General features: G+C 33.2%; 1 protein-coding gene across 3 annotated transcripts in view; it reads right to left on the reverse strand.

Moving 5' to 3' along the window:
- Positions 1-5,760: 5,760 nt before the first annotated feature.
- Chm (CHM Rab escort protein) overlaps positions 5,761-16,704 on the reverse strand; it is a 171,824-nt gene continuing 160,880 nt past the window's right edge. For all 3 annotated transcript variants that reach the window (XM_046425353.1, XM_046425352.1, XM_058572928.1), the window contains 2 exons: positions 13,778-13,938; positions 5,761-9,055 (listed from right to left, as the gene is read on the reverse strand). In XM_046425353.1, the coding sequence (XP_046281309.1) occupies positions 8,864-9,055; positions 13,778-13,938 (353 nt within the window). In that variant the 3' untranslated portion in view covers positions 5,761-8,863. The remainder of the gene's footprint in view (positions 9,056-13,777; positions 13,939-16,704) is intronic.

Consider the following 16,704-nt stretch of genomic DNA (forward strand, 5'->3'; position numbering starts at 1 on the left):
ATTAGGTCATACCAGATATGTGTTAGCATCTGAAGTACAATAGGCAAAATTATATTCAAAAGATCTTGAAAGATATATGTTATTCAAAGGTCAGCTGACTGTCCCTACAATTTTCAAGTTCAGATTTAGAAAATGAATGACACTTCCTGTAGGCAATTTCTCTAGTTGTAATGAAGATTAATAGAGAGCTGTTTTAACTTCTGCAGAAATATGGTTTTTCTGTTGCATAAGCTTAACCAAAGGAAACCACTTTCTGGTACATTGCCCATTGCTGAATTAAGAATTCTAAGTTACTTAAGGTATAGAACTTAGATATATTTTCTGCTTAATACACTTACCTATCTGGAAAACTAGTTTAAATATTATCATGTTATGCTAATGGTTTCCACACATTAGGTATATTTCTTCAAAACCTTAAATCACATTTGAATCTAAGTGCAAACATTTTGAGAGTCTTATTCCAGTACAACCATTATGGAAAATAGTATGGATTTTCCTCAAAATATTATAAATAGAATAACCATATGATCCAGCAATCCCATTATTGGGTATAATCTGGTAATTAAATCCGTGCATTGAAGACACATCTTTATTTCCACGTTTATTCAACAAGATACATAATAAGCCAAGAAATGGAAAAAACTTAAATGTTCATCTTCTGATGAATGGATAAAAAAGTGAGATATATATGTGTAATATATATGTCTATTCAGCCCTGAAAATAGTTAAATCCTGTCATTTGCCACAGCATGGATGCAACTGAAGATCATTGTTACTTGAAATAAGCCAGACACAGAAAGACAACTATTACATAATTTCACTCATATTTGGTATCTAAAAAGTTAACCTCATAGAAGTTGAGAGTAGAACAGTGGGAAAGGTATGGAGAATGGGTACTTATATGCTCTGCTGTGCTATTTTACAGTAAGGTAATTATAGATAGCAATTGTGTACAGTATAACCCAAAAAGTTAGATGAAGGAATTTTGAAAGTATTTTTTCAGCATAAAGAAATGATAAGTGTTTGAGGAGATAACTATGTTTAACCTGATTACACAATGTACACATTTATCAAAACTTCATGTTACCCCAATAGTGAGAAATTTTGTGTTTTTATATTAGTTAAAATAAGTTTCATTTTAAAATGCTGGTAACAAACTATATACATTTATTGGACAAAAACTGGGAAATATTAATTTTATTAAACAGGTATATTTGACAATTACAAAATGTATATATCCATGGTTACTGATATAATTTTTTAATTTGTTCTAATTAGTTATACATGCCACTAGAATGCATTTTGACACATCATATATAAATGGAGTATAACTTCTCATTCTTCTGATGTGATGTTTTGATATAGGTCTACATTGTGAAATGATCTAATATACAGCCTGGTGACTATAGTTGACAATACTATATTATATACATGAAACTTGCTAAAAGAAAATTGTTCTTACTAAACACACATACACACAAAAATTAATTATATGAATACATGGATTTATTCATCAATATTCAGTTCCTTCTGAGTATCTCAAAAGGGTTTGTTCTTTGCTTTTATAAAAAATTTCCTTTGTTGAATAACAAGGGTCCAGTGAAGTCAGCATATTGCAATTGTTTGACCTCTTAGAGAGGTCCCCTTTCATATGGAAATGCACTCCCTTCATTTGTTTTCTGTGCCAGTTCATTGTTGATAAATGGGGCATTTGTTCTGTATAATTTTTTTTACATTTTATCTTCATGCTCTCTTAGCACCATAAAGCCTATAAGTGCAGAGTTAGATTGTAGGCTTGATTAGTTTCTGGCTCAGTTTACGTTTTTATTTATTTTTTTATTCTAATTTGTAATATATGACAGCAGAATGCATTACAATTCATATTACACATATAGAGCACAATTTTTCCTATCTCTGGTTGTACACAAAGTAGAGTCACACCATTTGTGTCTTCATATATGTACTTAGGGTAATGATGTCTATCTCATTCCACCATCTTTTCTACTCCCATGCCCCTCCCTGCCCCCCCTGCCCCTCCCTCCCCTTTGGCCTATCTAGAGTTTATATAATCCTCACATACTCCCCCGCCCCAACCCCAAGAATTCTTCCCAGGTAGTTTTATATTTCTCTTATTTCAACACATGAAGAGGTCTATAACATCTGATTTTCTACTTTCAGTAATTTCAAGATGGATCAGTAGGTTCAGGTGATGCCTATCAATTTTCAACTAAAAGTATAAGTAGCCCATGATAACCAGGTCCACCACTAGATTCTACTGGGTTAACAAAATTGTGATATTTCTAATTTTATCCTTTCTTGTGCACTTTTTAATTGTGGCTATTCTTTTGGAACTTTCCTTCAAAAACTATTTGGATATTCTGAAATACTCTTAACAGGAAAGAGAGAATAATTGCTTCCATTTCTAGAATAAAGGATTGCTGCATTAGCAATCTTTGTGGCTGTTTGGTGAGGTTCATTTGCAAGTATGAGCTATCATGATGTATTTTGATACTTAAATGGTCTTGTCTATCACCAATGGGAACCCCTTCTGGTTGATTCCTTTGCCCTTTTGACATGACACCATGCAGCCTTTGCCATTTTCCTAGCTAGAAATATAAATTTATTGAAATGAGAAAAAAACACATTGAATTTATATTGACTGATAGGGTTGCACCTTTTAAAAACAGCTTTAGTGAGGTATAACTGATATACAATCACTGTACACATCTACTGTGCACAATTTGATGAGCTTGAATATATGCATACATTGATACTTCTAATTCAAATTAAAGATCATAGTTTTTTTTTTTTAAATATATTTTTTAGTTGTCAATGGACCTTTATTTTATTTATTTATATGTGGTGCTGAGAATCAAAGACAGTGCCTCACACATGCTAGGCAAGCGCTCTACCACTGAGCCACCACCTCAGCCCCTAAGATCACAGTTTCTTTACTTATTCTTTTCTTATAAATATTGCTCAATAAACATAGCGACATAAACTATTATTGTATCTATCACATTATATTATTATCACCAAGCAAACTGATATTTGTGTTCTGTACTCCATCCCTATGCCCTAGGCTACATATTTTATGTGCACTTTAAAATCCTTAATTCTTTTCCATGTAGTTATGCCAATAATCCCACATAATGGCTATGCTCAGTAATTTCAGTTTAGCATTTTAGGAATTATTTTTGGTTTCAAAGTCAAAACAAAGGAGATCTAACTTCCATTGTTGTGACCTGCTTCTTTCCTTTTCTAAGGGGTAACCATTTAAAAATTTTTGAGTACACTTTACCTTCTTACCTAAAGCATAAATATTATATATATATTTGTATACAGAATTCTTGTGTCAAATAATGTCCTGGAGATCACACTATAGCAGTTTACTAATTCCATTTTGCAGCTGCATAGTATTCCATTATAACTGTTAATTATTTTGTCGTAAGTATATTGTACTTTATAAAAATATTCATATATTCCAAAGTAAATTCACTATTTTTTGAGGTCCCACATACTACCTAGGGATTTGGCATTGGATTATGAAACAAATTAAATTTTTAAAAGTACAAGAATATTTGCTATGCAAATTTCTAAATAAAAAAATGTAAAATTCTAAGTACTCTTTTATTCTTGCCCTATTGATCCTCATCTTTCCCCAACATAACTAGTTATCAGTATGGTATGTGTACTTCACAAACATTTCCTATGATGTGCGTATGTATGTGCAATGTAGGAAGTACTTGAATTTTTATATAAATTAATATATTCTGTTACTTGCTTTTTAAATATATGTTGGAGACACACCCACCTATATGTATATATATATCTAGATCTATATGCATATCATACTAGCAGCTGCATAGTGTTCTTTACTATTAAATACATTTATTAACAATTGAAGTCAGTCTCCTTTTAATGAACTTTTCAAAATTTACAACAAACTATGCTATAGTGTGGAATCTTACATTTTGTGTACATGTACAAAAATGTTATTTCAATGAATTCTGGACAAAATTACTCTAAAAATAAGAGGGAAATGTTGATAACATTTAAATGTTCAGTAATTTCTAATATATATTAGAAATGGGGATAGATCATTAAGATCTAGTTTTTTATTATTTCAAACTCTACAAATTCTCAGAATTGGTACACTCTATTTTTTTACCCACCTGAAAGTCCCAAATAGGACAATTCACTGATGCTTCTATATCAGCTACAACATCCATCTCTAATTAATATTTCTTTTAGGGGTCAACTATCTCATTGATAGCAGGAGGTTTTATACATGGAAGTCCTATTAACATTAATAGGAGTTACCAGCATAAATCCTCCTGCAGTGATAGGCAAAAAGGCCCTACAGTGTACTAGGATCCAAGTTCTAATGATTACCTGTCAAATGGTCCTAAGAGTCATCATCACCAGAAAGGGCAGACGTAGTGACTTATATGGCAAGGGCATCACAATTGCAGCCCCTTAGCTAAAATTGTACATTAATGGACAGAAAAGTGGCCTTCAAAATGTGACTTGGGATGCTAAGAGTTAAACTACTTAATTGTGTTTTAAAAAAAGCTATCATTAAAGGAGAATTCAAACATATCAAAGTACTTGTTTAAAAAAAAGTGTGAATACTGTATGAGCTCCAAGGTGCTTGAAGGATAATACAGCTACTTGTTTAAAAATTCAATTAACCTTATCTTTCACAAACTTGATTTATTAATATCTCAGATAAATTGCCAGTTTTGAAAGAGTCCTGTTATCTTTAGAAACCATTCTAGCTAAAGAGCATTATACACTTTGTGGAATTGACAGAGAATGTCTGCTTCATTATTTGATTCAAAAACAAATCATCAATGAATGATTTCTGCTTTAAGATCAGCAGCAATCTCTTGAATATTGCAAGTAAGCTGTTGGAGACTCAACCACTTCAGAGAAAAATATTTCAGGTTCTTATCATCAAATAAATATGAAAAACATTTCAGATTCTCTTCCTCAGAGATATGAAAACAGTTTGTAGACAATCTATGTACTCTAAAGTCATAGGAAACATCTCAAAACCTTTACAGCACTGATTTCAAACAGATTCAAGTTTCATCCACCTTTGCCTTATAAAGAAATTAATGTTAACAGCTAGAACAGTTGATTAAGTGAATCAAATCCATGTATCATCTGATAGCCTTTATCACAAACTTGTTTGTTATGGCTTAGATATGAGGCATCCCCCAAAGCTTGTGTGTGAGACAATGCAAGAAAGTTTAGAGGTGAAAAGATTGGATTATGAGACTCCTAACCTAATCAGTGTACTCCCCTAATAGGGATTAACTGGGTGGTGACTGTAGACAGGTAGGATGTGACTGGAAGAGATGGGTCGTTTGGGGAATGCATGTGGGGTATATATTTTGTCCTTGGTAAGTGGAGTCTCTCTGCTTCCTAGTGCCATATCCTGAGCTGCTTTTCTCTGCCATGCACTTCTGCCATGATGTTCTGCCTCACTTCAGGCCATGAGAAATGGAGCTCACTATCTATTTTCTAAGACCTCTGAAACTGTCAGCCCCCAAAGAAACTTTTCCTTCTCTAATGGTTCTGGTCAGGTCTTTTGGTTATGACAGCAAAAAAGCTGACTAAAACAACAATGTTGACAGATGCCTGGAAACAAAACCAAAAATACATCTGACAATCAATTTAATATTTAAATAATTGGCTAATTATAAAAAAGACCACCTTTATTGGTATATATAAAAAATTGGACATCACACCTGAAAGGCATTGAAGTCTTTATTTCCTCTGAAAATTGTTACAGTATACAAATCATAAATGACCATATATATAGATTCATGCTTTTTGGAATTTGACAAAATTTACTGAGAATAAGACAAATTATTCAATACCGGTAGCAGTAAACAACTGATTTGCAGAATTACAATTTAAGTTTTAATGATCACTACTATTTATCAATTCTAAACAATTGTTTTGGAATTTTTCAGGAGTTTAGACCAAGGGCAGCCAATCCAGGGAAGTTTGGCCTTGACAGAATAAATCATTATCATCAATAATAAAACTTAAATAATCAAGGCTATTATTTTGGACAAATGACTGCCAATCTGAGAAACTACCACTATTCTAGAAGTTACCCATTAACTGGCCATTTCACTATAGAAAAATATATAAATTGACCTTCATTATAATTATATGTTTTCTTGGGCAGGCACACCAACTAGAAATAAAATACAGAAGCATTAAAGAATTAGTTATTAATGCTCTTATGAATCATTAAACTGAATATATCATTTTTGGTTAATAAGCATGCACAAGTAAATATTTAAATATTCAAGTCGTTAATAAAATTTTTCAAATTTTTTAATTAGCTACTGAAATTTTTTCTAACTATGTACATAAATTTTATTCTTATGCCTTCATGTTTAAAGTTTTGCAACAAAATCAAAATTTTTTACTTCGATTTAATATCTACAGAAACAAGTACTTTAAGTATTAAGATAACTGAAGAGAAAGCTCTTAAATAATATCTATTACATTCTGAGGCAACCAGAAATAGCTAGAATTCTGTAATAAGGTTCTTAGCAGTTGTGTAGTATTGTATTCATCACAAATCATACTCAGAAGTTTTAAACACTTCTATATTATTTAGTAAATGGCATGGAAGAGAGACTCTGATATTGTTGAACAGATGAAATATGGTACAATGTGGGCTGGGCCATGAGAGTACAAATTAGCTTCTTGTTCTATATATAGACAGCTGCATTAAGGCTATCTAATATTTATTTTTTAGTTATATTAGGCCTACCCTGATTGTCTGTTTACATAAATGTGCATCTGCATTCAGGAGAGCCTTAACTCTAAGATTACAAAAAAGTGTAATATCTTGATTGGTACAACTTACTGCAATTATATTCATATTTAATATTCTCATATAGTAGAAGCTTGTATATTGCTGGTATTGAAGGGCAGGACCAATTCCTGGTATACTTATGGGTATGTACTAAGCATTCAGTGCATTGTCCTAATTAGGCTTCAAAAAACATGATTTGAGTTCAAAAAAGATCTGAATCCTTATAACAAATTATGTTATAATGTGATTCTACTGTCCCTGATTTGTGTGTGACATTATAAAAGGGGAAAAGAGAGAAAGAGAGGGCAAGTAAGATAGGGGAGGTGCTGTACAATGAGAGGAGGGGACAGGAACAGCCTGAGAGGCTAGAAAGTTTTCCTTTCCTCTGGATTCTGCTCTATATGTGGGGGTTGGAAAGGTGAAGCAAGAGCTACATTCCTTGGTTCTTTCCATTTCCCACAAATCTATTACTGTCACAACTAGCTTCAAGACCTTTTCCAGAACAAGAGGTCAGGGACCATTTGCAGCTGAAGTGTGTAAGAACTATGTGCTTTCCACTGGAGCCATAGCTCCCTGAGAGGCAATAAAAGCCAAACTATGTGACAAGAGGCTTCAAGTCTGTTTATTTATTTACAAGCAGTTCTAAGTTAAAACTATTGCTCAAAAGAAGTAAACCATCAGAGCTTGGAATTAGGAAAATTTAAATGCAGGCACTGTTGCTGTATGTAGATTTGCTGCCTATGTATACACTCTCATATTTATTTGGAGTGTGTATTAGGGTTTACCAAATGTTACACTCTATTCAGAGACCTTTATGGTTTCAGGCCTACCTATCAGAAAAGGAATATGAAGAATTTACAGAGTGTTTGCCTTACTTATATTTCAAAATTAGAAATCCATGTGTTACTATGTTTACTGGTCTATAAAGACTACTAAATACTAATTTCAGACACAAATATTCATTTAAAAAGCTTAATACAAAAACATGATCTATTTTTATGACAAGCAATTATTTTCTGCACAAGGTTTTTTGATATTCAGTCCCAAGTCAATGAGAAAATTTTGAAACAAAATTTTCCAGAAAAAAAACAGTCTAAGGATGGCATTGCTTTCATCTTCATAATCACTGTCACACAGTAGGCAGATTATTGTTTCTTCTTTACATATTGAGAAACAGTTTCAGAAGATAAAACAATTTGCCTAATATCAGTAGCACAGCTCTGACTAAATTAGGTCTGTAGACAATTAGGATAGTGTTCCAGTTACTTGATGCCATAGAATTTCCAAATATCAGGGATCCTATCTAAACCTTTTCTTTCATTCTTTCAATACTTCATGATTGAGCTTTTTCCAATGTGTAGAAGATTCACATATAAATATTATTACTAATATTTTAAAACATTACTGAGTAATGGACTTTAGGTTTGTCTGTAAAAGTGCCTAAATATCTTAATATTGGCATTTTATATTGTTGTCAACACAGAAAACAAACTTTTATTCCAAACACACACTTCGGCCTGGATCTTGATGCTTCAGTTTTTCTCCACTGAATTTACATATGCTTTTATGTTTTCTCATATGCTCATATCTGTAATTTTAATAAATAATCAAAGGAGATATGTGAGCTGATTCTGAAGGTGTAGCTTTTAAAAATGATCCAAAGTGGCAAAAAGAAGTTGTCCTAACACCACAAAATTATTAACAATGCATAGGATTACTTTTAAATCCATAGTTATATTCCCAGGAATCAGTTCATTTATAATTTTTATCTGGTTAATTTCATAGGTTTTTATATTTAAAATAGGCAAGTAAGTCAATGTGCTTTATAAGTGCTTTGTGTTACTGGAATGTCCTCTTTTAAGGAAAATTCCCTTATGGATTTCTTTGACCTGTTGCTTCTTATAATTCTGCATGTCAACTGGCTGCTGACTTCTAAAAGTTTTTTTTACATCAAGAAGATTGTGGAGCCCATGGGAACTTCCAAAGTGGAGTATTGAGTTTGGTATATAGCCTTTATTCAGAGGTCTCCTCTGGGTTTCCCAGGGTTGTGCTTTCTGCGGGAGTCTCTGAGTTGGCTTCTAGAATGGTACTGGATTCTGAAGACTCTAGTTGTGAACTGTCTCCATCAAGGACAATATCTTCAGGATTTGGTGGGGGTGGACAGAAGTCTTCATTGGGGCATATACTCTGGAAAATTGTTTCAGCCTGGCCAAGAATGAAGGAACAAAATAATTTAGATTAGACATCAGTTTAAAATATATGTGCATTTCAGGAATTATCTAAAAAAATTAAGTGGAACTCTTAAAATTTTCTTTCATGTAGTTATAATACTTGACCAGTATATATATGCATGATCTTCTAAAAAGTGGCTTTTTCACAATTCTATGGCTTTTCTCTTTCTTTTTTTGCATTGTTGGGGATTGACCCCAGAGCTTCATGCATGGTAGGCATACACTCTATCACCAAGGTACACCCCCCAGCCCTTCTCCCTCTATTTCTATATATCAATTCAGGTCTACCCTCCAAAGATGGAATCATTTGACCAAGTTCATTATTAGGCATTCAGACTGTTGAGAATATAAAAACATTCATTAGTATATACCAATGGAAATACAATCCACTGCCTCACTATCAGATCAGGATCCCTGCCATGCTCAGGAGCTTGCACTCTATTGTATTGGTAAAAAAGAGTCATTAAAGGTCTTAAGACATATGCTGATTAAAAAAAAAAAAAACTTTAAGGTTTTTCTGGATTTCATTTTTCTTCTTGATGTACACACAAGGTGAATGGTTAGACCAAGAGCTGAAAAACTATTGCCCACAAATCAAATCCAGACTGCTGCTTGGTTTCATATGTAAAGTTTTATTGGAACTCAGTCACATTCATTCATTTACCTATTGTCTATGGCTGCTTTTGCACTAATAATGGCAAAGTTGAGAAAGTACAATAGAGACGTATGGGCTGCAAAACCTAACTTAACATCTGGACTCCTGCATCGGATGATTTTTTTTAGGGATGTGTAGAAGGATAATAAACAAAAGCTTTTGAGTTTTGAAGTGGACCTGAAAGAAGGGACAAAGATAGGAAAATTATCTTTCCCTCTTGGATATACTTCAAGGCTATGTTTCTGGATAGGCTATTTACTAGATATTTTAAATATTTACTTGACATAATTGTATGTATTCAAGGTATTCAATGTAATGATATACACTGCATGATTTTCATAATCAAATTAATGAATGTAGCTACCATAGTATATGGATCACTAAACATCTGCTCTCTTGTCAAATTTCAAATAAACTATCCTGTCACTTGAGACAACATGGATAAATCTATAGAAATATTATGCTAAGTGATATAAGTTAGGCACCTGAAATACTGCATGGTCTCACAAATGAAATTGAAGAAAATCACATTCATAGAAACAGCGTAAAAGGGCTATTTTCAGGGACTGAGGGTAGGGGAAATGGGGAGATTTTGGTCACAGGATACAAATTTTCAGTTACAAAATGAGTGAGATCGAGTATCTAATGTCTAGTATGGTGATTTTTAATTAGTAATACTGTATTGTTTACTGTGGACATACTGAAATTAAATTTTAGAGATATGTGCTTTGTTCTCCACCCTAGGAACTCACCCTATGCCTCTGCTGGAGACATTTAGCCCCTTCTGCAGAAGGAAGACCTAGATCAGATTCCTCCTTCACATTTCAGTTCTCCTAAAATGGTCTTTTTATCTCATATCCCTATCTTGTCTGTCTGTAGATATTCTCTATTCCCTTTACTCCCTACATGCAAACAACTGCCAAATCTGGGCAATTTCATTTTCTATTTCTTGATTCTATTTGCTCTATCCCCAATGACATAGTTTAGGCATGCACCATCTTGCACAGCAAGTACAATTCCAACAGTTTCTGAACCGAGCTAGTCTCCTTGCCTCTAGAGTTTTCCCATGTATTCCACCTCTATAACACTCTCAGAAGGGTCTATGGGAGATAAAATTCTGTTTTTCTATGTTTTTTCTTCAATGACTCCCCATTACTAATGGTAAGTTATAAGATCCCTAGTATGGCATATAAACTCTTCAGGCCTACTTTCTGGTCTTAATCTCCCATTTCTTCCAACCTCTACCTCTCAGATGTTTGGCTTTACTTATACCTTTACCAGTACTTCCTCAAACATACCACGATGTTTATATCCTGGGCTGGTGCAGATGCTACTCTTTTCACCCAGACTATTTCAATTCTGTTGTCTTTGATAGTGATGGAGAATTGCTACACATCTATTAAATCCCTCTCTGTAAGGTTATCATTACTCCTATACCCGCCCCCTTTTGGTAGTACTACCGATTGAACCCAGGGCCTCACAAGTTAGTACTCTACCACTGAATTGCATGCACAGCCATCCTATACACACTTTTAACTTGTGGATGTTAAATACAGTTCATTTTATAATATCAGTGTATTTTTAAGTCATAAGCTGGTAAACAGGAAGACAAGGGAGTCAGGTCTACATATTGAACATATACATTTACAAACTTTTCAACTGCTAAAATGAAGCATTTTGTTAGAAAGAAAAAGGGAAAAAAGGAAAAAAATCTGCAGGGGTTTATTTTTTTAATTTTTAAAAATATTTTTTTTAGTTGTAGGTGGACACAATACCTTTTATTTTATTTATGTAGTGCTGAGGATCAAACCCAGGGCCTCACATGAGAGACGAGCACTCTACTGCTGAGCCCCAGCCACAGAACAGGGGTTTATGTTTTTAAATGGGCAAAACCTAGGTGATGTTCTGAGAACTTTTAGAAATAACATTCTTCATTTAGAAAATAGAAATCACAATTAGTGACTGAGATAGGCTCATGGGAGATGTACTGAAATCAGAATGTAGTTTATCTGAATAAACTGTTTATAAATATTATTGATGCTCTTTAAAGTAGGCATTATTATATTTCTCCCCAAACGGATATTTGAGTGCAAATGCTATGTAACAAATGTAAAACTACTTACATTTAATAGCATATAATGATTAGTACCCAAACTGGCATTATAGTGTTCTCTAATTTGATAATATTTACCCCCTGAATATTATCTTCTTGGAAAGCAAATTATCTCACAATAAAACTATCCCTTAACTATAATCTTATAGCATGTAGTAATTTAGATCACATTAGCACTTGTATTATAAGCTCTTACTTAAAATGTCTGATATTTTGGCTTAAAAAATTAAAGCTTATTGCTGGGTACAATAACATATGCCTGGGATCCCAGCAACTTGGGAGGCTGAGGCAGGAGGATCACAGGCTTGAGTCTAGCCGGGGCAACTTAGGGAGACCCTGTATTAAAAGATGAAAAAGACTATAGAGATATAATTGGTGGTAGAATATCCTGAGTTCTATCATTAGTATTACCACCCTCCAAAATTAAAGTTTATTCAAGGGTAAAAACAACCTAAGTAACCTGGTTAAAAACTTATTGGCAATTTCTGCTTGCAATAAATTGGGCCACCAAAGTAAAAACTACTTGATCAGTTTATACCACAAATGTAGATATTGAGCCATCTTAAATTCCTATTATAGTAATAAAATACAAAGAAGAGAGTTGTGACTTCCTGCTTTTGTTTGACATTACTGGCTAAATATGATTTTCCAACATCACCATTAGACTCTAAAGGTGAGGCACAAATATTTTTTTGCAAAAAACTATAAATGTCTGAATTGTGGTCATTTTTCATAGCCTTGCTGCTATGACTAAAAATTAGACTACATGCTCAATGAGGCCTCTGGCTACTAAATATTCCTGCTACTGGTGGGAATGAAATTAGACCCTGCCATATCTGGTCTCAAAACAATGTTAAATTATCCATTTATTTATAGAAAGATGTGCCAAATCTTTCTGAGAAAAGTTTAGACTTGTGCCTGGAAAAATATTTGTTTATTTTTTCTTTCCTGTCAAAGGCAGAAAAGTGTATTAGTTTAGGCAAATGAATTTTCTACAGTTCACTTCTGGCAGCTTGTCTCAGCCTGTACCTCCATAGCCTTGCCCAGGAGCACTATGATTAACTTCCACTGGTACTTACCATACCCCTCAGCAGCTATAATAGTAGGTCTCGAGACAATGGCTTGTGTCAATGGAGTAATAGAATCATGGTAACTGTAAGAAGCCATGTTATCATTCTTTTCCAAGATTAAAAAAACTGCATTAAGACCATTGTAAAATTACATGTTGTTTGCTTTTACTAGCTATATCTTTCTTGAAAAGATAGGAAAAAATGCTTACGTATTTCAAAATAACAGACTGATGGACCAACTATTTAAATTAGAAACAATTTTTTTTAAATACTGAGATTATAAATTCATTTTTTAAAATATTTTTTAGTTGTAAATGGACCACAATATCTTTATTTATTTATTTTTATGGGGTGTTGAGGATAAAACCCAGTGCCTCACACATGCGAGGCAAGCACTCTACCACTGAGCTACAGCCCCAGCCCCTATACATTCATTTTTATGAACATGTATTTTAAACATCTTCTATCCATATTGCCATAGTGGAACTCATAAATCACCTCTCGTAATTCATCAGTATACTCAATGTAGTGAAAATACTTGATAAATTATATTTAAAGTTGCTTTGCAGTTCATAGAAAAATGTTTAGCTGGCCATAGGATGCACCCCTATAATCTCAGCAACATGGTAGGCTGAGGAAGGAGGATCACAAGTTTGAGGCCAGCCTGTGTAATTTAGCACGACTCTCAAAGACTCTTAGCAAGAAAATATCTCAAAAAAAAAAAAAAAAAATTCAGGCTCAAATGCAGAGATGGTATTAAATGATGGTACCAAATTTGATGGTATTAAATTTTAAGTCTCTTTTCTTGGGGGCGGGGAACTCACTTAATACAAAACTGAGAAATACCAACATCCTTACCTGTTTGACTGCATTATCATTTCCTAAACCACCATCTGGTCCAGAGCAGACATAAACATTGGATGGTAAATCATTATAACAGTTCCTGTTGATGTCGGAAGAATCTCTCATATTGAAATAGAGAGCCCACAGAATTCTTGGCTTTTCAACTTCTTCATTTTCTAAATGTAAAAATGAATTTTATTTATATTATAAAACACATTGCACCTGTTGATTACTACACTATGCAGCCAATTACCAAGAAGGCCATGACTAGACATGGTATTAAATCAGAGTTTTGTATATAAACAATTAGAAAATGTACAAACTCTTATATAAATGCATATTTCAAGCAATGATGGCTTTTCAACCTAAGACAAGTTACATTTTTAAAAATTATTTTGATTAGTAAGTTAATTTGATATAGTGCCATGCTCCTTTGGACTTATATCTTCTCATTAGCATTAGTGTTTATGCTCATATTCATCCTTAAAGTATCCCTATGAAGTGAAAAGATAATAAAAATGGACTTGCGTTTTCAATAGACAATCTAACTTACATAAATCCAAGTATGTAATCTAATTATAAATTAAATTATATAGTACCTTAATAGTATCTCCAGAATAAATAAATCCACAGAAATAGGAATCAGAGGTTATTTAGGGCTGAAGGATGCGGAGGTAAATGGAGAGCAAATGCTGATAGATATGGAGTTTCTTGGGGGGGGGGGCGGGTAACTGACATTCTAAAATTGAATGTTGATGTTTGGACAATTTTGTAAATTTTTTTAAATATTTATTTTTTAATTGTAGTTGGATACAATACCTTTATTTATTTTCATGTGGTGCTGAGGATCGAACCCAGGGCCCTGCAAGAGCTAGGCAAGTGCTCTACTGCTATCAAGCTTGAGGCAAGTGCTCTATTACAGCCCCTATAAATATATTTTTAAAACTTGAATTTTACTCTTTAAATAGGTAAATAATATGGCACATATCACAATAAATCTATTATTAACAATGGTATGCACAGGATTAAAATTTTGATAGAACTCACATTCTAATAGTTTGCCATATTGGAACATAAAATTAACAACAAAAAAGTAACAAAAATGAGGTCATGAAATGGAATAGTATTTTGAGCACACAGCCTCTCATTGTTAATACAGAGTGTCTATTTTGCATGTTAGGCATTGACATAGGAGCTGGGTATACACAGATGAGCTAGAATTAGTCCTTACCCGCCTCCTTTTTAATTTTCCCTAACACAGAGCCTAGCACACAACAGACAATAAATGAGTTGGAATGATTTTGACCCCGTTTTCAAGTATAATTAAAGTACAATGTGCTTATTAAAAGCCCAACCTGGTTAACCTCAATTTCTAAAGCTCATTTGTTACTATCTTGATGATCATTTCTCTGCCTTTATTCTTTAAAAATGTTATAATTAAATTTTCCAGGGTTGGAGAAAATGTATTGTTGTTAATATATCTATCGACTATAGAGTTTTCTCTAGCCCGAGTCTGAATAAAAATTCAAATTCAGTACAATGATAATAATGGATGTTTATAAAGATTACTCAAGTCTATGAGGCACTTTAAGAATCAATGTTAAATTGTTAATCAATGTAGAGAAATTTTGAGCTAACTGCAGTATTCAATTAACAAGAATGCCCTATTCCCGAATTCAAGATAAGTAGGATTTGATTATATTTAATTTAATATATCTGCACTGTAAGAACATTAAATATGTTATTTTTATTTTTCTAGTTCATCCTAAATAATCCACAATTATGAGTGTGACAAGATAAATAAACCGAGTAGAAGAAGTGATCTTTTTAGGTATCACTGAAATGCAAACATCTTTTAGTCTAACGTTATGTAGGCACACATTAGATGTTAAAACCTATTTTTTGACAAAACAAAAAACATAGGACTGGTATTTCAGAGCTAAAAACAGAACTTTTTTATAAATTGATGAGTTTAGTTTCATTAAATCGTATGAGAAGATACTTACACATACTGCTTAGGATTCATGAAACCAGACTTGGGGAGCATTGCAGAGAAATGGGCTAAGGAATGGAAACTCTTATATTGCCCAGCCCATTTCTAAGCATATGCTAGGAGAGAATATCTTGTATTTCATGAAAATTCCAGCTCAGGTCAGGGTATTTATTGAATATTAGTTGGGGGAAATGAATAATCCAATAGATTACGGAAAAGAAATCTCACAGGTTAAGGCTTTGAAAATAAACCATGTAGAGAGGGAAAAGTTGACACAGGCTGAAGAAAAATGCTCTAGAAACAAGGGAGCTATCAAGCTTTAACCTTAAAACCTTCGAAGATACATATAATTTCTTCATCTTTCTTTGAAGTCAGCTGAAAGGCAGAGAGATAGCTGGGAAAATAACATGCAGTTGTGAAGTATACAATTGTCAGAAAATATTAAAGCAGCTGAGCTTTGGTTGGGAAATGCTTCACAGGTTGCCAGTAGCAGAAATGTTTTTTTCCAATAGCTCACTTCATTCATTTAGATAGTGTAAAGACTAAAGAAGTAATCGGAAAGTTAGAATAGATCTTGAACAAATTAAAATCAAGTGAATCCTGAATAAAAGCAAGAACAAAAATAACTTTGGTAAATTGAATAAAAACAAGAAACGATGTACAGTTGCACACCATGTGTAAGGAGTAAGTCAACCATTTTAGGTAAGTTGTTTTCATCCACTGGCAGAATAGCCCTTGATTGAGTCTGAATGGAACACATATAAAAATGCAATTAAGACATTTGTTTTCACAACCCAACAAGTACTTAATTCCCCTTATCAGTCACCAACTTCAAATTACACCTATAAGGGGAATTCACAGAACGTGTTGCTCTTTGAGATAAAAATGAATGAAATGGAATGTGGTAACTCCACAAGCCATGTACAGTGGAGGGAAAAGAGAAAGAAGA

This window comes from Marmota monax, unplaced genomic scaffold (assembly GCF_021218885.2).
Source record: "Marmota monax isolate L192 unplaced genomic scaffold, Marmota_monax_Labrador192_F-V1.1 WCK01_AAM20220418_F8-fsc00176, whole genome shotgun sequence".
In the NCBI taxonomy this organism is placed as follows: Eukaryota; Metazoa; Chordata; class Mammalia; order Rodentia; family Sciuridae; genus Marmota; species Marmota monax.